This window comes from Tursiops truncatus, chromosome 6 (assembly GCF_011762595.2).
Source record: "Tursiops truncatus isolate mTurTru1 chromosome 6, mTurTru1.mat.Y, whole genome shotgun sequence".
NCBI lineage: Eukaryota > Metazoa > Chordata > Mammalia > Artiodactyla > Delphinidae > Tursiops > Tursiops truncatus.
The window spans coordinates 14379797-14403934 of record NC_047039.1 but is presented as its reverse complement, the minus strand read 5'-3'; the positions used below and the strand labels follow the sequence as shown (position 1 = coordinate 14403934).

At 38.3% G+C, this 24138-nt stretch overlaps 1 protein-coding gene across 1 annotated transcript in view; it reads left to right on the top strand.

The window, feature by feature from the left end:
- The first annotated feature begins 3630 nt into the window (after window positions 1-3630).
- ADAM28 (ADAM metallopeptidase domain 28) overlaps window positions 3631-24138 on the top strand; it is a 64044-nt gene continuing 43536 nt past the window's right edge. Inside the window, exons 1-8 of the mRNA XM_019941300.3 lie at window positions 3631-3751; window positions 10960-11063; window positions 15376-15452; window positions 16944-17022; window positions 18854-18930; window positions 20562-20754; window positions 22508-22579; window positions 23477-23548. Of these exons, the coding sequence (XP_019796859.1) occupies window positions 3700-3751; window positions 10960-11063; window positions 15376-15452; window positions 16944-17022; window positions 18854-18930; window positions 20562-20754; window positions 22508-22579; window positions 23477-23548 (726 nt within the window). The 5' untranslated portion in view covers window positions 3631-3699. The remainder of the gene's footprint in view (window positions 3752-10959; window positions 11064-15375; window positions 15453-16943; window positions 17023-18853; window positions 18931-20561; window positions 20755-22507; window positions 22580-23476; window positions 23549-24138) is intronic.

Genomic DNA, 24138 nt, shown 5'->3' with positions numbered 1-24138 from the left:
AGCACATTCTAATCACACAGTAAACATTTGCTCCTTTCTCTCTTCCTGCTGAGAAGACTTTGCATCCCCTTGGTCTGAGTAGAGTCAAGTAGGTGGTGACTGAATAATCCTTCTCTCCCAGTTCCAATACTAACATCATTTGGTCTTTTTTCTACGTGATGTTCCTTGAACTAATCAGAATGGAAAGCAGAAAGAATAGTGAGAATTCCGGGCTGAAAAGAGATTTTTGTGAAGTTCTTTTGAGGAAAAATACAGTCTTCCATGTGTGCTATTTCTCTTCGCCCTTAGTGAATAGGGACAGAGCTATAATGGTCCTGGGAGGTGAAACAGTGACAGTAAGATCTTCCTGGAGCTTCAGTGAGAACCCATCTTGGGCAGAGTTCAAGACCTGATCTCTCATTCAAATGATTTGATGATTCTAAATAATTACTGTTGAAGAAATTTTGAAAGCCTTGAATGACATAAACATACAGAGAACACAGCAGAACGATTATATTTATTAAATCAGATACAATCTATGAGTCTTAGTAACCTACCCATAATTGGGTCCTTTTTTTCCCATGATCCCACTCTCGGTTTTAGGTCCATTTCCTCCTAAGAGGTAAAGATAAGGTGTTTTAAACCTTGAACACCTCCCCTACCCATTTATCTATGTCTGTTTCTCCAGAAGTTTCTTTTTTGAGGTGTGCAGCAGGGAGGAAAACAAGAAGAGAGGGTGTCCTATTGTGGTACAGACACTGCTCCAAGAAACACTTCCCAAAGCATCAATGAAAAGGCAGAGCTCAAGACCAGATCCTCCCTGATACATTACATTGATCCTCATTGCCTGTCTCCTGCTTGGTGCTGTGGGGTCCTTTCACTATCAGCCTTTCCCAGCCAGCATCCCTAAAGGATTTTCTTTTTCTGATAATCATCTCCCAGTGGACTGTGGCCCTGAAGGATGGAGTAGGATCTGAGTAACTCCAACGCTACCAAAAAACAATCCTTCATAAGCTACACACTGCTGAAGTCCCTGCAAAAACTCCCTTAATACATCTGGACCTCAGTTTCTGCATATGCGACTTGGAGTTGTTGATACATACATCGAAAAATTTTAATAGGAACTAGCGACACCACATACAATGAACTTCAAATGGCATCAGGCGTATATTAAAGGGAAGGGGCTTTACAAGTGTCTTATACATTACAATGCATAGGAACTACACAATCTGGAACACCAGTTCAAAGTAGTAATGTTCTTACCTGTAACCAGATCAGATTTCATTCCTCACTATTTTTAATCAAATGATTAAAATGGATCATCTTGTTAGAATCCTCTCTTTAGGTGACATTTAACTAAGAGAAATTTGTGTAGAATAGAGGATAAAGTAAACATTTTACAAGCACTTTTCAAATATATATTATCATTTGATCCTTATAAAGTCCAGTGAAGTAGAATGCTGGAAGTTATTTGCTACATGACTTTGGAACTTAACTTTCTCCATAATCAAGATTTAAGAGAAAGTTATATTCCCAGTGTAATAAAGCAAGTGGCAGAGTAAGAACTTGAACCTGTATTTTCCCACTCAAGTTCCTGTGCTGATATCACAACAACATCTTCCCATTCCCCCAGACACTCTTTGCTCCAAAAACACCAAAACATTACCAGCCATAAACTAATGTGTTTATCCTCCTCACTACTTCTCACAGTTGGTTCTTCACTGATCTCATTGTTCTTGCCTCCAGGAAGCCTTCCTTGCCCTGATAGGATTTCGGCATAGAGGTCACCTCTGACTTCTGGCCGCTATGCCTAAATCTATCATAGCACTAAACACAAGGTACTGTGATATACGGGCAGTACTCACTTTGCACAACTTCATGGTAACTGTTCTTGCCTATCTGCCTCACCAGACTGCAAGCATCTCAAAGGAAATGATTGTGTTTTCAGCCACGACCTCAGTGTCCTACGCATAAGATACTAATGAATGTGTACAGAATTAATGGAGAAAAGCCATGTAATCATTTAAAAGCAGATGTATTCTTTCTGTTCCCTGAAAAAAACAAACCAGTAGAACTTGGATGGAAGAGACAAGACACCTGTGAGATTCCCAATCCTGATGGCTGAAATGTTCAATAACTAGATTAAAAAAGTCCCTTATGCTTGTTGGCCAGTATGTGTATTATCATTTAGAGATATCCCTTTTCATTGCAATCATTAGTATAAGAATGTGCTCAGAATCCGTAAAATGATGCATAATTTTAGTGGACCAGGAATGGGTTTTGTAATAATACTTCAGGGTTTTTTAGTAGGAATTGTATATTTATTTCTCAACAGAAATATAACTGGGTGTATAAATCAGCTGCATAAGTAGGAAGCATCAGAGTCTGTGAGTAGGAGATCAGACAACACCAGGTCCAAATTCCACTCCTACCACTTGCTAGCTAGGTAACTGTGGGCGAGCTGCTTACCCTTTTTATTCTATAAAATGAGGAAAACTGAGTCTTAATCTTCTGAATTTTTTATCTTTTTAAACCCCAGTTTTTTTCATATACAAAATATGGGTAAGATGATATTTATCACACAGGAGTATCGTAAGAATCAATATGATAATTAGTATAAAGGACCTGGAACTTGGTAAGCAGCTCTAATTAATATTAGCTATACTGTGTGATATCTGGGCATGCCAGCTTAGACTCACTACCACCTGTGACAACTCCTGAAATTATCCTGGAAATTACATTTTTTGAGTCTTAAAGGCTTCCCCCTACCCCCTTCTTTTGGTTGTTATTGATGATACAAATACCCTTGGAGAGCTGAAAAACCTTGAGCTTATAGAGTCCTACATTCTTATTTCATGAGAGTTCAAGCTCCCTGAGATCGCCATTGTGGAAGAACAGGCTAAGGATACAAAATAATTGGAAAAGAGAGTTTTATATAATAATGGGATTGGATCAGAAATTGCTTCACTGAACCACATGTATATGTGAGAGGATAACCTTCTCAATAAATTTTTGCCAACATAGCAAATACATATACATGTATTTATTTATTTTGCTTTTTATTTTTTTAATTTTTATTTATTCACTTTTTTATTGAAGTATAGTTGCTTTACAGTGTTGTGTTAGTTTCAGGGATCTGCAAAGTGATTCAGCTACATATATATATATACTTTTATATATACATGTATTTATGTGTATATATATATTTACAAATATATATATACTTTTTCAGATTCTTTTCCCTTAGAGGTCCTTACAAAACACTGAGTATAGTTGTCTGTGCTATACAGGAGGTCCTTGCTGGTTATCTGTTTTATATATAGTAGTGTGTACATACACATATATTTATTATACACATAATAAATACACACATTTATCAAGCTGCATTGAAGCCGTTATTGCAGTGGCTTATTGGAATATAGTATTTTCCTGGAAATGTACTACTTCTGAGTGGGGAATATGGGGAAGAAAGAAAGAGAAACAACAGCGTGGGATCAAGGGATCTTAGAGCCAGACTGCGGCCAGAACTTCCGCCTGCTGTGCCACTGTCACAGGACCAGAGCCCTGAGGTTGTGCAACACCTCTAGTAAACACTTGCTGAAGCAGAGACAAGAATGAACCCTGAGGTTTCATTCTGTCTCACTTGAGAGGAGGGGACAGACCCAGTGCACGTCTGCTTGAGACGGAAGGACAGACACCAGGCTCCTGGGATCACCCAGCATGTGGCCAGGGCTTCTTTTGACAGCCACTCTCCTCCTTTCTCCACTTCCAGGTAGGTGTTTAACTCCTGTTCAGGTTCTGTTAAATACCCAGGGAACTGCTTGCATTTCATCTTCTCCCAGTATTTTTTTTTAACCAATTTTACTAACCAGTTGAGCTGGTTTAATTTGTTGTTTTGGGGGGCCCTGACTGATTTAAACATTCAGTGTAAAGGAGAGGCAAGCAGACTTCTTGAATCAATATTTACACATCTGATCTGAGAACACTTAGAAATCAGAGGGGACATTTCATTCAGCATCATTTAAGCAGTGAATGTGATCTTTGCATCAAAGAATGGAATGCACCCAGATCAACCTTGTCAGTTTTTAGAGCAGTTAAGATGAGGCAGGTTTGACTGGTTATTGCGGTACAGAAGGCTTCAGAAAGTATCTGTTATTATTATTGGGGCCAGTTCGATTCGTCCTATTCCTTTCAATCACATTTTTATATTTAGTCTTTTCATTATTGGTGATGATAAATATGACGAATTAGAAATAAGTAGTGGACCCATTTCATGTTTATAAAGCACTGTGATATTACTTGATCAAAACAATGTTGCCGTTGAACTTACATTGATCATTCACTTCCATTTTGCTGGTTAGATCAAACATTTGTCGACTGAAAAAAAAGAAAGCACAATGTGAGAGTTGTGAGTGAAGTTTTATTTGGGGCAAAATGAGGACTGTAGCCTGGGAGACAACTTCTCAGATAACTGTGAGGAACTGTTCGGAAGAAGTAGGGCAGGGAGATCAGTATTATGCGTTTTGGTGAAGGGGGTCCATGGAATCAAGTGTACATTTTGGCAGGAGGTTGCTGCTAGTCACGGTGAGCGGATGTCTCCATTAATAATTTTAGAGCTTTTCTAGATATGAGATAATGCAAGAAATTGGGTTCATAACATCTTCTCCTAAAAGTATCTAATTATCTGAAGGTCTGTTCTGCCAGTTTTTCCCAGAGTACAGAGTGCCTCGTTTCTGATCTTTGCTGGCCCTGAACTCCTGTTTCAGGCTGTGTATTGAAGGTCAACTACTGCAGTGGCTAGTGGCGTCATTCTTTTTTTTTTTTTTTTTTTTTTTTTTGCGTACGCGGCTCCGGACGCGCAGGCTCAGCGGCCATGGCTCACGGGCCCAGACGCTCCGCGGCATGTGGGATCTTCCCGGACCGGGGCACGAACCCATGTCCCCTGCATCGGCAGGCGGACTCCCAACCACTGCGCCACCAGGGAAGCCCCAAGTGACTTCACTCTTGTAGTGCCAGATGGTGAGCAGCAATTTTTAGTTTAAGAATTCAAAAGTAGAGTAATATTCCTTCCTAATAATCAATTATATCTAGCATATCTCTCCATCTCTGATGAATTCTCCAGTTAGATTTTGGCTAAATTAGATTGGCTAACACATTTCCTTTGTTTATTTCTACTTCGAGAGCTTATTGAAATTCAGCACGTTAGCTTCAGTTCATGAGACTCCTTCCCTGGTAAACCTTTTCCTGGGCTTTAGAATGTTTGCCGGGACCTAGAAATGGGAACACATTGTCAACAAGAAGGATGGGGTTAGGTAGGGAAATATTCTCCTACCCCTTTTGCCCACACAGTACTTTGTCACTAAAAGCGACTTTCCTTTTACGCTGGTTTCTGATTTGTTTTTCAGACTTGGGAAAGTTTTAACTTAACATCTTTTGGTATAGAACTGTGCTAGGAATTTAAATTATTGACTTAAAATTCCTATTTTTTGAGTCAAAGTTAATAGAAATCTTCTTTCCCTACATTCTCCAAAAGTAGGATCACTGAACACTCTCTGGAACACTTTGCTTGGTTGAAACACAAGAATTGTTTGTGTACTAGCCTTACCCAACAGCATAAAGATCAAGCGGGATCTGTTAACAGAATAACATAAGCTACCAGTGCAGTCCACCCACATTATAGCCTTTTCGGTGAATCTGGGCATACCAATTGATTCTGTTCTGTCTTTGCATTCACAGCATTTGCCCCAAGAGACAAAACATTTTTAGAGGTCATGTCTCAAAGTGTGACATCTCTGAATACTTGGTGAGAAGGGGACAGAGGTTCTGAAGTGGCTTTTGTGAGGATGGGGGGATGAACAGAAAGCTGCCTTCCCTTATCTTCCATCTGGAACAGAAAGCTGCCCCCTCTTTTTTATTTTCCATTGTGTATTTTCAAGAATGTCTCCGTGAATCCGCCTGCCAATTCAGGGGACACAGGTTCGAGCCCTGGTCCGGTAGATCCCACATGCCGCAGAGCAACTAAGCCTGTGAGCCACAACTACTGAGCCCACATGCCACAACTACTGAGCCAGTGTGCCACTACTGAAGCCCACGAGCCTAGAGCCCGTGCCCCGCAACAAGAGAAGCCACGGCAATAAGAAGGCCATGCACCACAGTGAAGAGTAGCCCCTGCTCACCACGACTAGAGAAAGCCCGTGTACAGCAACCAAGACCCAACGCAGCCAAAAAAAAAAAAAAGGAATGTCTCCATGGTCCCTGAAATAACCCTGAAATGAAATACCCACTGAAATGTAAGACGTAAAGCAATTTCCATTTTCCCATCTCCTCCTTTTTTTGTTTCTCTGCCCCCATCATCCAGAGAATAAGTATGTGCCCCTCCAACCATGACTCCTGCCCAGTTCTTACATATGCGAAATTAAAACATGAGGTCAAATCAGGCCAACTGTTTGTAATGAGCTTTACAATCCCCTGAGAAAAATAACTTATAAGATTTCATTGTAGGAAAGGGAAAAAAATTTAAAGAATGTGACAGGTGCTTGGGGGTGAAGAAGTAAGGAGAAATTTCTTTACTTCAGAATATCCAGGGGGTACAGTACTTTTTGAAATTATTTTATTTCAAATTGCAGTTTCTTCCTGTCTTCATAAGTCGACTGGAAGACCCCAAAGAGTATACGTAATTTGATCTTTAGAGCCAAAGTGATAGACATAATTAGGATGTGTATTTTCCTTTAGTGTTTGTACTCACTTTTACTGCATGAAGTTTAAAATCACCAGATAGTTTGATGGGGTAGCTTGATGGGGTACAGAGAATCCCAGAACTCAAGTCCATGTCATTGCATAAACCCTGATTCAGGGCTTCACATCATGTGTCTAGTTTGAAAAGACATTGCTTTCAACAGTTTTGAAAAGATCTGAAGAAAAATGGAAATATCAGTATTATGTACAAAGGGGCTAAACTCTAAAATGGCTCCAAACACATTAAAAAATAAAGTAGCCATCCAGACTAATGTCTGGTATATTAATCTTGTCAACAAGATTTAACTTTTCTAAAGACGGAGGGAGGCAGAGAGAGAAAGAGAGATAGAGGAAGGAAGAAAGAGAAAGAAAGAAAGAAAACGGTTGGAAGGAAGGATGAAGGGAGGGTGGAAGGAAGGTGAGAAGTTTCCAGATTAAAAGAGAGTAAAGAGGGCTTCCCTGGTGGCGCAGCGGTTGAGAGCCCACCTGCCGATGCAGGGGACGCAGGTTCGTGCCCCGGTCCGGGAAGATCCCACATGCTGCGGAGCGGCTGGGCCCGTGAGCCATGGCCGCTGAGCCTGCGCGTCCGGAGCTTATGCTCCGCAACGGGAGAGGCCACAAACATGAAAACTAGATAAAATACCTGACCCTAGAGTGGATCCTGCACTGGAATGGGGAAAATGCTATAAAGGATATTATTTGGTCAATTGACAAAACTGGAATACTGATGGTAGATTAGATAAAAGTACTGGCTCAGTGTTAAATTTCTTAAATTTGAGAGCTGTGCTATGGCTGTGTAAGAGAATATTCTTGTACTTAGGAAATACTCAAGTTTGTAGGGGTAAAGAACCATGATGTATGTAGTGTAACTCATCCTCAGATGGTTAGAAAAAATTGTGTGTATGTGTATGTATATTTATGTACATATGTATGTGTATATACACATGTGTATATATGTGAGAGACTGAGAATATTCAAAATCTCAGTGACAACAGCCTCAAAATATTGATGGCTTACAAGAATGCTTTGTCACTACATGAACATGTAGGGTAAATCTGTGAATTAGGTAAATCCGGGTGAAGGATATAAAGACGTTATTTGTACTATTCCTATTCTTGCAATTCTTGTATACATTTGAAATTATTGCCAAATAAAAAGTGTTTAAAAGTACCCCCCCCAAAGATTTCACTTTTCTAAAACTAATAAACAGTGAAAATAATGATCTAACCCAAAGCCAAATAACAGTTTTCTTTTTCTTGATCCGGTTTTGCTCGTCAAAACTAATCCATCCTGTGAGTTCTGTGGGAGAGAGAAAAGCAAGTATTAAAGTGAGTTAGTAGAAACATATTGTGTTTCATCTCAGATTTGTGTAATCCCTGGATGATAGTTAGTTGTGTTTGTTCCACAGGCCTCAAAATAATTAGTGTGCTGTTACACAGCTGGGAGGAGGCGGCACCATCACACCTTAGGATGATGAGCCAAACAACACTTAGGTCTGTTGCCTCTCTTTAACTGCTGTATAATTTGTTGTATCTCAAATCTCATTCTTTCAGGGCCTTCTTGGTTTCAGAAAAAGAAGGGCCATTAAGGGAAATTCTATCTGTTATCTTTAGAGAATGCACCCTGTTGTAAGAATGTGAAAAGCTGGAAATCTGTTCACTTCACACTGAAGAAAGTGAGAGGTTGCTGGAGGCGTTTTAAAAAATATCCTGGTTTAGTTTATTCATTGATTTGTTTTGGTTGCCATTTGGAAGTGCTTGGCCATCAAACAAAGAGTTGGAAAGAAATTTCTCCACTGATTTACATGCTTAGACTCCATATTTCATAGTCAGTTGGGAAACATTAGCATTTAGATAGTAACTAGAGGCATGGAGATCAATGTGTGTATCAGAGAAAACTTGTGTTGGTTGGATTGGCCTGTCCCCTTCTCACCACTTCTGAAGGGGAGCATGTGAGTGTTATCCCTTTCTGCTTTTATAAAAATAATTAGTTGGGTAGTTATTATTTTATGAACTGAGGGCAGCTTAGACTAATATTTCCCATCAGAATAATGTGTGTTTCATACAGCATTTTTAGAAGAGTTACTCTGGTTGCAATGTTGGTGAATATATGGCTTCATGAGCTCCATATTAATGGGACTAATTGCACTGATTGAACACAGTCCACCAGACAGCATGTGGGTGCCTTATGGTGTACTTAGAGAGTAACAGGAGACTGTACGGAATTGCTACCATCAGTTAATTTCTGGCAAGAGTAATTTTCTTACTCTTGGCATCTTATTATTTTGAAATAATTATGATAATTAGGAAAATTTTCACTCGATGGAAAGAAAATGACTGATTTACTGTTCCTTTAGGCTTTTGAACCTCGCTTATTGTTTTAAAACTAACATTATTATTTTCCTCTACCAAAAATTAATTAAATAGAAATAAAAGATGCCCAGTGATTAGCTCTATAACAGCAAGAAGTAAGTGACTGAGGGAACTTGTGATGTAATTCTTGAAGTGTGACTATGTAATGAGACATTTTATCACAAGGTTCTGATTAGAACATTATTGAAATGACCGTCACCTATTCAAAGAGATCATTGGAGATTCTGTATTTATTTGCATAAAGTTGTAGACTGCTTGAACTGTCCTTCAAGATCATTTAATCTGCCCCCTCTTTTCACAATTAAAAAACCCAAACTAAACCCAAAGTTAATGTAGTCTAGTGTTGACGCCACGGCTTTAAGTGTTTCTGAATTATTTTTAACAGTAAATCTTGAGCCAGTGAAAGAAATGCCATTTCATCTCTTTAACACTCCATTTTTGACCCAGTGAGCTTTTAGCAAATTTAATCACTTTTTCTATTCTTCAAAGTTAGATATGCAAATGGCTCTTGAATGGTCAGAAGAATGAAAGCCATCCTAAAATGATAAAAGAAAATTGATATCCCTAGGAATTTTGAAAAGTTTCTACTTTAGTTTCTGAAGAAACTTTGAAAAAATAAGCATTTATTCTCTGGAACATCACTGGGATAAGTGTACATTCATGCAAAGTGACTAATGAAAAATACTGTTTTATTTGCTAAAAGATCAACCCCATCACATAAATTTATGTTATCACAGAATTTAGGTTTGCCTATTTTAATGAGCTAGAATTACCCTCTAGTCATTTAAAGCCTTTCCAGTTCTAGTTAGGAAACTGCTGGGTTGGGGCCATCCTGTGGATCCCCTGTTCCCTTGTACCTACATTCTCTGTGGATCTGCAGCCCCTTAACCTCTAAAGAGCTGGTCTGTTGACATTTCCTCAGGCACTTCTTTATACAGAGTAGGGACTGGACCATGTGGGCAAATAAAAAAGAAAATAGAAAATTCAGCATCAGCTTTGGGAAAACTGAATTTCTCTAAAAAAAATAACTTCTAGAAACAACATTGAAATGAGAATTCAAGATGCCAATAGTAGGTTGAATCTTTCCAGTTCTCTTTCAATATAACTGCAGGTTCAGAAGTTTTCCTTCCAGGCCAGTCCTAGTGTTCTAATTGTCTGCTTCTCCAGGTTTCGTATTTTTCATGTTTTGTATTCAAAAATGAAGGTATGTCTGTACTGCAAAAGTCAGCCCATTCTATGGAGCTGATATTGGAGCCTTTTCTTACTGATTTCGTTTCTTTCATTACTGTAAAATATTGCTGTTGGAAAACCCAAGAAAAATATATTAGAATCTGAAATGGCATCCATTAGTTATTTCATTTTTATGACACTGTGTAGTTTCAGAGTGCTTCAGTTTGATTATTCTGACACTGATTAGGTTCTTAGAGGATTACTTTGGCTTCTGTTCTCCTGTCCTGGCTTTTGCCTGAACTGTTTGCTACCTTCCCCTAGGGGACACAAAGTGGTAAAGAGAAGCGGGAAAATTCTTAGTGAGGAAATATCTTCACTAAGTGTTTTTGAATTATTTTTATCTTTGAATTATCTTTTATCTTAGTGAAGATATTAAATATCTTCACTAAGCTGAGAAACACCGGTAAACTTTCAGTGGGAAAATATCTGAAGATATAGATGAAAGATCTGAGAGGAAGAGTGGGCTTCTGATTTTGTTGATCTTTTCTGGTGTCTGCACTCTTATAACTCTCTCACATAACTCAGTTAAAGCCCCTGCGTGTGGCCTCATTCATCAGAAACGCAATCAACATGACCACTACCGAACAGCATATGTTAGTTCTGCTTAGCTGAATCTTCTCTAACTTTTTATTTTTTTGCTCAGTAAATTCTATAAAAGAACTCCCTGGAGTGAAAAACTATCAAGTGGTTTATCCCAGAAGACTTCATCCACTGCATAAAAGAGAGGTCAAGGATCCAGGTCAACAGGTACAGCTTTTGATTTAATAAAGAATTTTGAATACATGCACACACACACACACACACACACACACACACACACATATGCATATATATAACTATATTTAATATGTAGATATATATACATACACACATTTGTGTTTTTTAACCTGTCTTACCTTTATTAATCTTCACGATAACCCAACATTCTATTATTAGCTTTATTTTGATTTTAAAGTTCTGGCAGTTGAGATAAACTAACTGTCCAAGGTCACACAGAGGGTGAACTTTATTTATGGTAATTTATAACTTATTCTGTTACTTCTAAAGAATTTGATGCAACTTCTTTTATCTATCTCTTTATATATCTCTATCTATCTATCTATACATACACACATACAAACAAAACCGTGAGCACTAAAATTGAAGTAAAAAATAAAATACTGTGGGTGAATAAATGCATATATGTGTAGTAAATTAGGATTAATTCCTGTAATCGAACATAAAATTTACCTCTGTTTTTTCAAGAGTCGGCTATTAAAGTTTGTAGAATTCTTACCACTTGACAAAACACACATTCTCAGTCAGAAGAGGAAAGCTAAAACATGATGATTCATTCCACAGCAATTTTCTAATTACCTACACCTGGAAGTCTTCTGCTGGGAGCCAGGAAAATACAAATAAATGAGACATAAATGACAGCTTCTACATCTACCTATTGTAAGATGAAACTCACTGGAAGCTCATATTCCCCAACTGGACAAAGTTCCTCACAAATTATTTTTTCTAAAGCAAACACATGTATAGCAACAGAACCCAGAGTAGACTCTGTTTCCCAAAATAATTGTCTCTCAACAAAATGTTTCTGCTAAATTTATATAGGACCCATATGCATTGGATTCCCTGTCAATATGGCTTTCTTCAAATGCTTTCTGGCAGTCTCTTAAAAATGCCAACTACATTTTCCACTGAATATTTTGAGGTGAAAGCCAAGTTGCTAGAAATTAACTTTGTGGTTTCTGTGTTGAGACTCTTGGTCTTCCTTGTGCAAATAATTGATTAGCAATTACGTGAAACATTTAGAATTTAGAGTGCATGGGACAGAGGGGATCCCTGTATCTACACAGATCTCAGTCTGGATTGATCACTTCTCAAGGCAGTGAAGAGGAGGACTCTTGTACTTACTATTACACCACTGTGCCCTCTGCTGGACCAGAGAATTAAGGCACCAACATTACCTGTCAGGTATGCCAAGAGCATGGCCCATCTTTCTGACTTCCTCACACCTGGCCACATTACTTAAGATTTGAGCTAGAATGAAGTAATCCTCTGAAACATTTTCTGGAGGAGGCACTAACAGCCAAGACAGAATCTTAAAGATTTGATTCATGATTGTATTCTTGACTGTATTTTACATACATGGCATAAGGAGACCTGAATAAGCGTTTGTTGAATAAGTGAGCAAATGAGTAAGTAAACAAATAGACAAATGAATGAGTGTAAGTGGAATACATTTCCTATAAACCTGCATAGATGTATAGTCAACACATTCTCAGTCAAGGTCCCCGATGTTGAAACTTACATTCCAAAGGTGGTCACTGTTCTTGCAGTCTTCAGATCACATGCTTCCTTAGAGGCCAAAATCATCTTGCTGTTGGTCCATGACTTAAAACAAAATATCTGGGGCTTCGCTGGTGGCGCAGTGGTTGAGAGTCCGCCTGCCGATGCAGGGGACGCGGGTTCGTGCCCTGGTCCAGGAGGATCCCACATGCCGTGGAGTGGCTGGGCCCGTGAGCCATGGCCGTTGGGCCTGCGCGTCCGGAGCCTGTGCTCTGCAACGGGAGAGGCCACAACAGTGAGAGGCCCGCGTACCGCAAAAAAAAAAAAAAAAAAAATCTGGCATCACAATGCCTCCCCTATTAAGAACAACGTCAGGCCTTAGCTAGGTCCACCAAGGCTTTCAGAGGCCTCGGATTACTGTATGTTATCACAATAGTTGGGCTACAGGGTTTCCTTTGTGTATTCACAGGCATCATGTTGACTTTACAGTTCTGTTTCCATCTCAGAACCATACAGGACTCTAACCGTCCCAATCCACCCACTAGACCTTACCCATGGTGTTTCCTGGAGGAAATTTTTATTTATATGTCCCTGTGCCCAGTTAATCTTACTCAGTGAGCTCCAAATCATTTCCTTCTAGTGGAAGCTCTCCAAATAAAGGTGCCTATTTCCTCTCCCAACCCATAGCTCAGAACCTAGATAGAATACAAATAAGACACACTTCTTATTAGCAGGCATTGTTCTCCACCATGAGCTTCTACTTGAGAAGTACAGTTATAACATTACCCAGCGCACCCTCTTTCGTATAGTCTCTGGTTTTCTTCTTTGCTGTTTTCTTTCATCCGTACCCTCTATGATAGTATTGGCTAAAACTCCCATTACCCAATTATCTTTTCTGAAACAACCTCCAAATAATATTTTATCTGAAAATCTACTAAAATCCATTGCTGACAGAAAACAGATATCTGGAAGGCTCTTCTGTTTGGACGGTCATATCTGGTATCCTCCTAATATTTTCATTTTATCTGGCCTTTCTTAAGCCTGAACAAGAAGTGGTGACAACAATTCTCCATGACGTTTGTTTTCAACCCTCAGGCTTTTTTCCAGCTCCTGTTATTCATGAAAGTAAACTCAATTAGAGCAGCTTCCCCTCCTCTAGACCCACAGTGTAGGATATTTATAGTCTGAGATTTTTGACACCAGAGACACACTTCAATAACTGAAAATTTAAAGGAAATTTTAGCTGAAATAACTGACCTTGGAGATGGTAAATCCCTGCACAATACTCTGACCAGATGGCTCTAACTTTTTTTTTTTTTTTTTTTTTTGCGGTACGCGGGCCTCTCACTGTTGTGGCCTCTCCCGTTGCGGAGCACAGGCTCCGGACACGCAGGCTCAGCGGCCATGGCTCACGGGCCCAGCTGCTCTGCGGCATGTGGGATCTTCCCGGACCAGGGCACGAACCCGTGTCCCCTGCATCGGCAGGCGGACTCTCAACCACTGCACCACCATGGAAGCCCCTTCCTAACCCTAACCCTAACCACTGCACCACCATGGAAGCCCCTTTCTTGTTTATCAACAATTTTATTTTTAAAAATTTTTATTGGAGTATAGTTGCTTTATAATATTCTGTTTATACTGCGCAGCGAAATGAATCAGCTACATGTATACATATATCCCCTCTTATTTGGATTGCCTTCTCATTTGGCTCTAACTTTCTATTGTCCCTGGATGAGCTCAGGTCCTTTTCTCTCCTTCAGGAGAGGGAGGAGACAAGAAAGCTTGACCTTAGGTGTAACACAACAGTGGAAGCATCACTGAGTCCATAATAACTGGTGCTTTATCACGTTTGCTCTGCCATATTGGATCTCTTTAATAACAACAATGTCCTAGTACTTCCCAGTGAATTGGTAGATATTACATGTCACCATGGCTAATAACCCTGTTTTATAGGACAAAGTCAGAATTCAGTACCTGATAACATCTTCTTTAAAATTCTTCTGTATAGACCTCTCTATCTCCTCCTGTATATATAAATCTAAACTTAAAATAGTTCTCCTTTTCCACACAGTTTACTAGAAGTGCCATTTTCTTCTCTTTCTGAACACCCGAGACTATGTTTTCTTCCTGATGACTTCTTCTTGCCTTAGGGTACGAATTCATGTTATTTTGCCCATATTCTGCCCTCCATGTAGCAGTGAGAAGACCTCTAGACCAAATCATCAGTTGAGAGGCTTGCGGGTCTTTGGGTCTGTGTGCATAGTAGTACTTCTTCTCAAATAACTTCCCCACCCTGTGTCACCTGGCTAATTCATATCTCAGCTGACATGTTCCTTCCTCAGGAAAGTCTTTCCCTGCCCTTAAGACGTGAGACATCCTACCCTGCTTCCAGATTCATACCCCTTATCATATAACTCACTTCTATTGTCTGTCTTTCCACAATATTATAAGCTTTCTGACAGTCAGTACCAATTTTTCCTGCTCAGAGGCCAGTTTCCAGAACTTAGCAGTGCCTGGCATATAACCCACACTCACATCCTCTTTGTAGAATGTGAGGCTGCCTGGATGGATAGATGGGTTTGTATAAAGGTCTCAGATAATTTGTCTATTCAGTTGGCAGCTTGACTTGTTAAAAGAGGCAGAAGCAGACATTTGGAATTACAGAGACCATTGTTAAAGAAAAGCAGGCATTGCTCTCTAATGATGAGACAGATGGACATAGCCAAGTGAATCTGTGTGTGTATGTTTTTAATCACCAGTAAGTGTTTGTGCATTTTTGCAGGAAAAATTTGAAACTGAACTGAAGTATGAAATGACAGTTAATGGAAAAATCGCAGTGCTTTACTTGAAGAAAAACAAGTAAGAGTCTTTACTTCTGATACTATCCTCACCAACAGCCAGTTAGCATGTGGCAAGTGTGATGACTGAGTCTGTTACTACTTATGACTCCCACAAACCTTGGCTAATCATCTTTTACTCTCAAGTGACCCAAGGGCTTCCACGAGTATTTGTTTGTACTGAAGTAGTAGAGACACTGAGTAAGGTAACAGTTTACTAGTGTTCTGCCAGTTGAAGTCATAAACACAATGAACGAGGTGCGAGCAGATGTATATTTTATCAACTTCTATGAAACAGCACATAGATTTTTAAGTCTCCCCCATGCATCACTGCATTTTGTTATTTTAACACTGAAAGATTAGATATTTTAAAAATTTGCAACTATTTTCATCAGAAAAACAAGACATACATAAGTTAAGTGAACTCTAGGGCCAAAAAACAAGTCAGTGGTAAAAACTGACTCAGGGTCCCCTGATTGCAACGCCAATGCTGTTTCTACCCAGCCAACCACTAACCCTCCATTTTCTCATACATTACATTTTCCTGTATTCCTTCATTCTCTTCAGTTCATTGAAATTCAACATTCTTTTTCAAATTTCACTACCTCAGCTCTCACCCAGATCTTGATCATCCTATATCTAGACTATATCCAAAGTAGTTTCTTCCTAATTCTATGCTTTCAAGTTTTTTTAATCCCTCAATTGTTCAGTATAGGGCAACGAGATTTTTTTTTTCCCCTCAAATAGACTATCACCTTTTGCAAAAAGCCACAACTGTCGAGAGTTTGGAAACAGTGTGGTACAGTGGAAATAGTACAGGCTTTGAATTCAGACAAATCTGGATAGGATTCTTTGCCACTTGAACTGTTTAATCTCATCTGAAAAATAAGGAGAGTAGTATTTATCTGGTAGGGTTGTTGAAATGATTAAATGATATGTGTAATAGGTCTATCCCAGCAGCCAGGATAGAGATGGTATAGAATACATATTAGTTACTTCCTTTTCTCCTTGCCCTGCCTCTTTTAAAAATATATTCAGACTCCTATTTGCTGGTGGATAATTGAAAGAACTTTAAGAAGCTCAGTGAGAATGCTGAAAGAGCCCACACTACCAAGTGCAAGTCAATTTTCAATACACTTTCCACTGCTGCAACTGTTAACAGTTACTGGTAACTGACAAGGACTGGGTGAAAAAGGCAGTCATCCTTAGCTGTGGGGAAGAACAGTGCTCTTTTCAGTCATTTTTATCAGCTTTGCCCTACTCAGTTCTATTTCTTCCTCAAATCTCTCCTCAAACAGGCAGAGTCTGATGAGGAAACAGACATTGTTCCACACTACTCAGGAATGTCCCTGCCCTTCCCACTCTCTCCAGTTTAAGCATCCCTTTCACGCTTGGATTTGCCCTGAGGGGCTAAGAGGTAAAACTTTTCTCCACACCCAGGGAAAGCTCTCGCTTTGATCACTGGACTTTGCAATTAGCATGAGTAAACATGACATTTTCCTCCCACCCTCAGGGGTCTCCTTGCACCAGGCTACACGGAAACATATTATAATTCCACTGGAAAGGAGGTCACCACGAGCCCACAGATCATGGTAAGACAGAGTATCCTAAATTCATTGCTAATTGGCGTGTGACCCACACACTCAGAAGCAGTGTCATTGCCAATTAGTGAAAGTGAAATGGTGTTATGGCAACGATGTTTTTTTCACAGTAGTAATTTCTTTTCTTTAATTTTTATTTTATATTGGAGTATAGTTGATTTACAATATTGTGTCAGTTTCAGGTGTACAGCAAAGTGATTCAGTTATACATGTATATATATCTGTTGTTTTCCAGATTCTTTTCCCATATAGCTTATTATGGAATACTGAGTAGAGTTCCCTGTGCTATACAGTAGGTCCTTGTTGACTGATTATCTTATTTTATATATAGTAGTGTATATAAGATGTGGTACCTATATACTATGGAATATTACTCAGTCATAAAAAAGAATGAAAAAATCCCATTTGCAGCAACATGGATGGACCTAGAGATTATCATACTAAGTGAAGTAAGTCAGACAGAGAAAGACAAATACCATATGATACCACTTACATGTGGAATCTAAAAAAAAAAATTATACAAATGAACTTATTTACAAAACAGAAACAGTAGTAATTTCTTAATAGATCCTCTAACATTTTTACAGTCTGACAAGAATAAATGTATTCCTTGACCACCATGGTAACCGTTTCCAGCCTTTAAGGACTCCTTATAGGAGAGTGGGCAGAAAGAGCTTCTTATTTTCATTTGAAAAGTAGAGAATTAAATGTATCTGGTGTTCTTATTCAGTGCCAATCACCTCTCAGGATCATGTAGTCTCTCAAACTCAAGACTATTTCTTCAATGGTAGAATTGTAGATTTCTGTGTTTTCCCTAAATAATTTCCACTCTGGACTCTTATTCAGAGAAGACGACAGGATGAAGTGGTATGAGGAGTGTTTTATCCTTGCCATCTATTCTGAGGAAGTTTTTCAAGCATTTTCTTCCATAGCAATGCACAGAGGTTTATGTGGGCCAATACCTCACCTGTTCCAAAGTAGAAAGGTGAATTTGACTGAAGTACATCCATGTGAAAAAGTGCTAAGACTGAGCATTTGGCTTCGAGTGGATACAGGGATGTTAAACTAATCTAGTTAGTCTGGTGGCGCTCTTTGGAAAAATCAAGAAATAACAGCACAAACTGAATAATCCATTCATTGGAAAGAGCTCATCAGTGTTAGGAAAATTTACTGAGCAATTAGCCAAGGAAAAGAATGAATGTCTGGTGTTTTGGGGGCTCAGGTTTTAAACTTATACCTGTGAGTTGTTTTTTTCCCAGACTGTATTCATCCCTGTTATCCTTCTTCGGCAACAACAAAATTTACAACAGTGTTTAGTTAATGCCCCCTAAGCATTTGGGATCATTAGCTAAATAGTAAAGATTTTAACCACAAAAGGCTGCTTAAAAAAATTTTTTTTAGGGAGACTTCCCCGGTGGTCCAGTGGTAAAGAATCCACCTTCCAATGCAGGGGATGAGGGTTTGATCCCTGGTTGGGGGACTAAGATCCCACATGCCGTGTGGCAACTAAGCCTGCATGCCACAACTACTGAGCTCACGTGCCTCAACTAGAGAGCCCACACACCACAACTAGAGAGAAGCCAGCACGCCGCAATGAAAGATCCTTCATGCCTCAACGATGATCCTGCGTGCTGCAACTAAGACCCGATGCAGCCAAAAAAAAAAAAAAAAAGAAATTAAAAAAAATTTTTTTTGTTGTTCAGCATAAAATGATTTGAAAATATTATAGATCTTGATTCAAGATTTCAAATTCAAATTTAGTAGCGGGTCTAAAGTACATGCACACTTTTCCTTTGTCAAACCCCTTTTCCCTTTTCTCTAGGATGACTGTTATTACCAAGGACACATCATTAATGAAAAAGTTTCTGATGCTAGTATCAGCACATGTAGGGGTCTAAGGTAAGGCTTCATAATGGTTTGTACCTGTGATGATGGGTGTGTGTGTGTGTGTGTGTGTGTTAATTACCTAAAGAATCTCAAATATAATAAATTATACTATAGTTGAGTATGCATTCTAAGGACTCAAAAATTTTGAAATTTAAAGGAAACATGGCTTTTCTTGGTAGTAGTTTGTAAATTACACCTCTGAATTGCTTGCAGAGTTGTTTTTGTTTGTTTGCTTGTTTTCAAAATATAGGTTTTTGTGTCCCAGTTTTAGAGTCAGAATCTTTAGGGAATGGGAACACCTCTCTTCACTCTAAACTCTCTCTAGTGTGTCCAATCCATGCCTATGACATCCATTTCTTTTGGGATGTTAATGACTTGTCATATATTTGTCTACAGTAAGATATCTCTTCTGATGCCCAGACTTCATTATTTCACTTCCTCTTCCATATCTCCATCTCTCTCCATATCTGGATATCTTAAGGAAATCTCAATCTTAATATACTCCAAATCAAACTAATGATATTCTCCCTCATGTGGCGTTTTTCCAGTGCTTCCTATCTCAATAAAAGATATAGTCAACCAACCACCTAATACAGAAACCTAGATTCCTTGATGACTTCTTGCCTTTCAAATACGCATTTTCTATCCATTTAACAAGCCCTATTGATTATATGTTCTAAATATTCCCTGAGATTATTCACTACATTCTCTCTCTACTGCCACATCCTAGTCCAAACTGCCATGATCCTTTAGGCAGACTATTGCAAGAAATCACCTAACGTATTTCCCCAGTCCACTCTTCTACTTCCAGGTATGCTTAGTCCAGTCTCCCTGCTATATATTCTCAGACTTTTTCTTCCTAGCAGTTATCTGCCATAATTGCATGTATTACGTATACATCATATAATTGTACATATTTGTGGATCAAATGTGATTATTCGATCCACATCCATCTTCCTTATTTGAATATAAGCTCCATGAGATGAGAGACCACGACTCTTTTCCTTTTACCTTCTGCCCTTGCTCCAGTGTCTAATGAATAATGGGTGCTCGCTCCCTAATTCATGGTTAAATGAATCTTAGCTCAGGGCTTTAGCAGAGAGAATCGAGAAGAAATTGATAATATTCATTGATTATGTGCCTTATGTATTATCTCCTTCAATCTTTACAACTATACTATTAGGTAGGTATTATTATTCCCATTTCAGAGGTGGAGAACTAAGGCTATGTGAGTTTAAGTCTTTTTCCCATGGTATCATGGATAATAAGTGATAGACTCAGAAGTTTAACTCTATCTGTAAGACTTCAAAGTCTCTTTTATTGTCGGTGTATCTTTAGAGCAGACCAGGCATGAGAATCGGAAGGACACTTGACTGAGAGTCAGGAATTTTCCATTCTAGCACCAGTTCTGACACAGGTTGGCTATATGACTGCAGTAGTTACTTCTCCCCAACTAGTCCAATTTCCTCATAGAGAAAATAAGTTTAGGTAATCTCTAAGCGTCTCTTCAGCTATAATGTTATACTATATTTTACTGCCATGAGCTTGGAATGCTTTGGCATTGGTCGTTTTTTGAAGTCGACAAGTCTTTAGTGCTCAGAACTGGAATATTTTTAGGAAGCTTAGATTCTTGTGTTTTTCAGGGGTTACTTCAGTCAGGGAGATCAAAAGTACTTCATTGAACCTTTAAGCCCCACAAATCAGGATGAACAGGAACATGCACTCTTCAAGCACGATCCTGATGAACAGAAGACTAACAGCAACTGTGGGATGGATGACATGTTATGGGTACCTGAAATTCATCAGAATGCAGCCCCATCGGCCACCAGTCTTCTTGTATGCCTACTTTTATTTTTTATTTGCGGTGCTCTCATGTATCTCATCCTGGCTGCTCTGGTTTCCAGTCTTAGTAGCTCCAACTGACTGAAACTTTACAGTCATTGTTGAAACTAGTAGGTTAAAGAGACACTAAAACCTTACTGTACCTTGACGATTTATTTAATGAGTGTGTAAGGATCAACTATTATTAACAACATGTTGTGTGCAAGGGTTAAAAAGACGCATCGATATAATGCTGGCCTCCTAGAAGCAGACAGCTTTCGCGATGCTACAACATACAACAAAGGTGTAAAGTATTATTACTGCTTTGAGATAAAATACCCTGCCTTCTCCATGAATGAATTTATTCAATAAATCTTTCTTAAAGTACCGCCATAGGTGCTGGGGGTATAGCAGTGGGCAAAATAAATATCAGATCTTCCCACAGGAACTTAGAATATTCTTTCATACCTGGAATTCAGCTTCTGGTCACAGAAGGAAAATGAATATCGCTTGTGTTTGAAACTATAAAATATATACACAAAAACTTTGTCATTATTACCTTCATTTTCTTTAGGATACGCTTCACATCCAATCATCTCTTCTACTGATACATGTTCTCAGAATGCATAAGCACTGGACAGAATAGGTTTGAATAAAATAGAATCTCTGTTGGATTCAATTTGCTATGGGTTTAAATTCTACCAGCGGTATGATATCTAAGAGTCCAGGAGAATCACTCTGAGCTATATGTTCCTGTGAACGTTGATCTCCTCGTTTAGCTTGGTACAGGCCTCTAGTCTTTCTGTCTCAATTCCTTGGTAACTGTGTGCAAATAACCTCGCTCTCATGACATCTTATTGTTTGGTTTTGCGACTTCTTCTCAGTTCCTCTCACTGTTATCCCGCCTCTGATGGACCACTAAATATTAGAGGCCTCATGTAACTCAATACTGGGTCCCATTCTTTACTTTATCTACACATTCTTCCTAGGTAATCTCATCCAGTGCTATGTCTTATTTAAATAGGAACTGTTCACTAATTACCATCAAATGTATATCTCCAGCCTTTGCCTTTAGAGGCCAGACGGTTACAAGTAGCTACCTACTTCATGCATCTAACCCTTGTCTGAATTTCTCATCTGGCCTCTTACCAACTTCTACTGATTAAAGAGTTCAAGAACCCAGATCAGTAAAAAATCTACTGTGAAACATGTTTTTTGTTTTTGTTTCATTTTGTGGAGAGAAAGAAACTGAAAATAGGGAGGCTTGGAATGTGGGAAGGCGATCAAGCACTGTCTGAGAAGAAAAGGACAGACTGGGTGCCACGGTGGCTCTGGACTTTGCACCATTGGTAAAGGAGGGTGTATTCACTGGGATAGGAATAAAAGGCAACCAAAACAAAACAAAACCCTAGGAGGATGCTGAAGTTAACGTGCCTCTATTTCACAGCAGGCTAGTGGAGAAAGTCCACCGTTCAAAAAATATGAAGACTTTGGTTTTATTTTTAGCACTCAGTTGTGTAATCCTTTACACTCTTTGGTAAAAATGAAGGGGCCAGACTAGCATATCACCAATGTCTCTTCTACCTCTGACATTCTGAGCCTTGTCTATAGATGATTCTGGATGGTTAGTTAGAGTCAAAATGGTAATATTGTCTTCCTTCATTCCCAGACCAACCAACTCTTACAAAATTACTCATTTAAAATTTAAGAATGACTCTTGCAGAGAAAGATGTTGTCTTAGTAATCTTCTTTTTTATGTTTATTATAGAAATCCAAAGACCAGAAGGCTTGGGAACAAAATAAATACATAGAATATTTTTTGGTCCTGGATAATGGTGAGGTAATTATATCAGATAAATGTGTCTTTTAAAATGCTATACTACATAAATTTATTATGCAAGATATTAAATAATGGATAAGTTTTTAAAAATAATGAATATGAGCTATTCTTTTTTACAAATTGTTTTGAACCTAGGAAATATAACATATAATTAGACTGATATGATCTTACCTTTTAAGGAATGTACATCTAATATGATATGCATAAACTGATTTTTTTGCACTATAATGTGCCTTTCTCATTGTCTTAGGAGCCCCAAACTTATTTTCCAATTAAATTCCTTTGTCACTTTGTCTTCTGTTAAGTAGTTAAATCATTGGTAAATTAAAATTTACGCTCATCAGGGAGTGGTAAATTAAAAAAAAAAAAAAACTAATGGATAGAATTTTCTGAAAAAGATGATTTTTTGGTAATATTCATTGTTAATCTTCTTTTATAAGAATGCATTTTATATACTGATTGTTCTAAACCTGAAGTCCACATGTGTGCTCTCAAAAGGAAAATTTTTGTGTTATGATAATGTAAGTTAGTTCAGACCCTAAAATTTTGACCTCTCATTATACTAAATTCACTTACTGCTCATATTTTTTGAAATAAGTAGACTATTCCTTGCACTAGTGCTCCTCAGCTTAGGAAACTATGGTATTTAACTGAAAATATGTCTGCAATAGCTCCTTAGAGCTTTACACTGAGCTAGTACTTCAGGGGACAAAACATCATCTCTTCTTCCAGACTGCTTTAATTTAGGTAGAGAAATAAGGAAGTGCTTTGTTTTTAATGTTTAAGTGTTAACTTTTATAACTGATCATTAGTTATAATAAGTAAAATAAAGTGAAATTGCTTTTTCTTACCTTCCAATTATATTCATTTCTATCAATGTCTATATTTTGTCTGTAGTTTAAAAAGTACAATCAAGACCAAGAGGAAATAAGAAAGAGGGTGTTTGAGATGGTCAATTACATCAACATGGTATGATATATTTTATTAAGTGTAGTTTTAACAATTTGCTAGGTGATGCCATTGGGTGTTTCTATGAATGTTCATGAAGCAGGGAAGAAAAGCCAATAGTCCTAAGACTAATACTGCTTACTGGCTCTTGAAGGGTGACCACAACTTTGGCAACTTAATTGAATATTAATATTACATGATAGAGAAGTATCTCACATACTCACCACACTATTCTCAGGTCCATGAAGGTATAGGAGGTGGTTTTGTTTCATGGTTTTTATTTTTCTAAAACCCAGTAAGAAAATGCTGACACACAAATCCCAATAGAAAACCAATCTAAGGAAGAAAATGGAAAACCAACCAACCAACCAACCAAAAAACAAAATAAGCCAAGCTCTGGTACATAGCAGCTTTCAATACCTAATCTCATTTAATCCTTGAACAACGCTAACATATTATTAAACGTAATTTATAGCTAAGAAATTAGTTTCTAAGATGCAAAATAACTTGCCTAAAATCACAAAGTTAGGAAATGGTAGAGAGAAGATTTCAACTTAGATCGGTTAGATTTCCACGCCTATTTCCATTGTAAAACTGTTGATTTGGTTCTT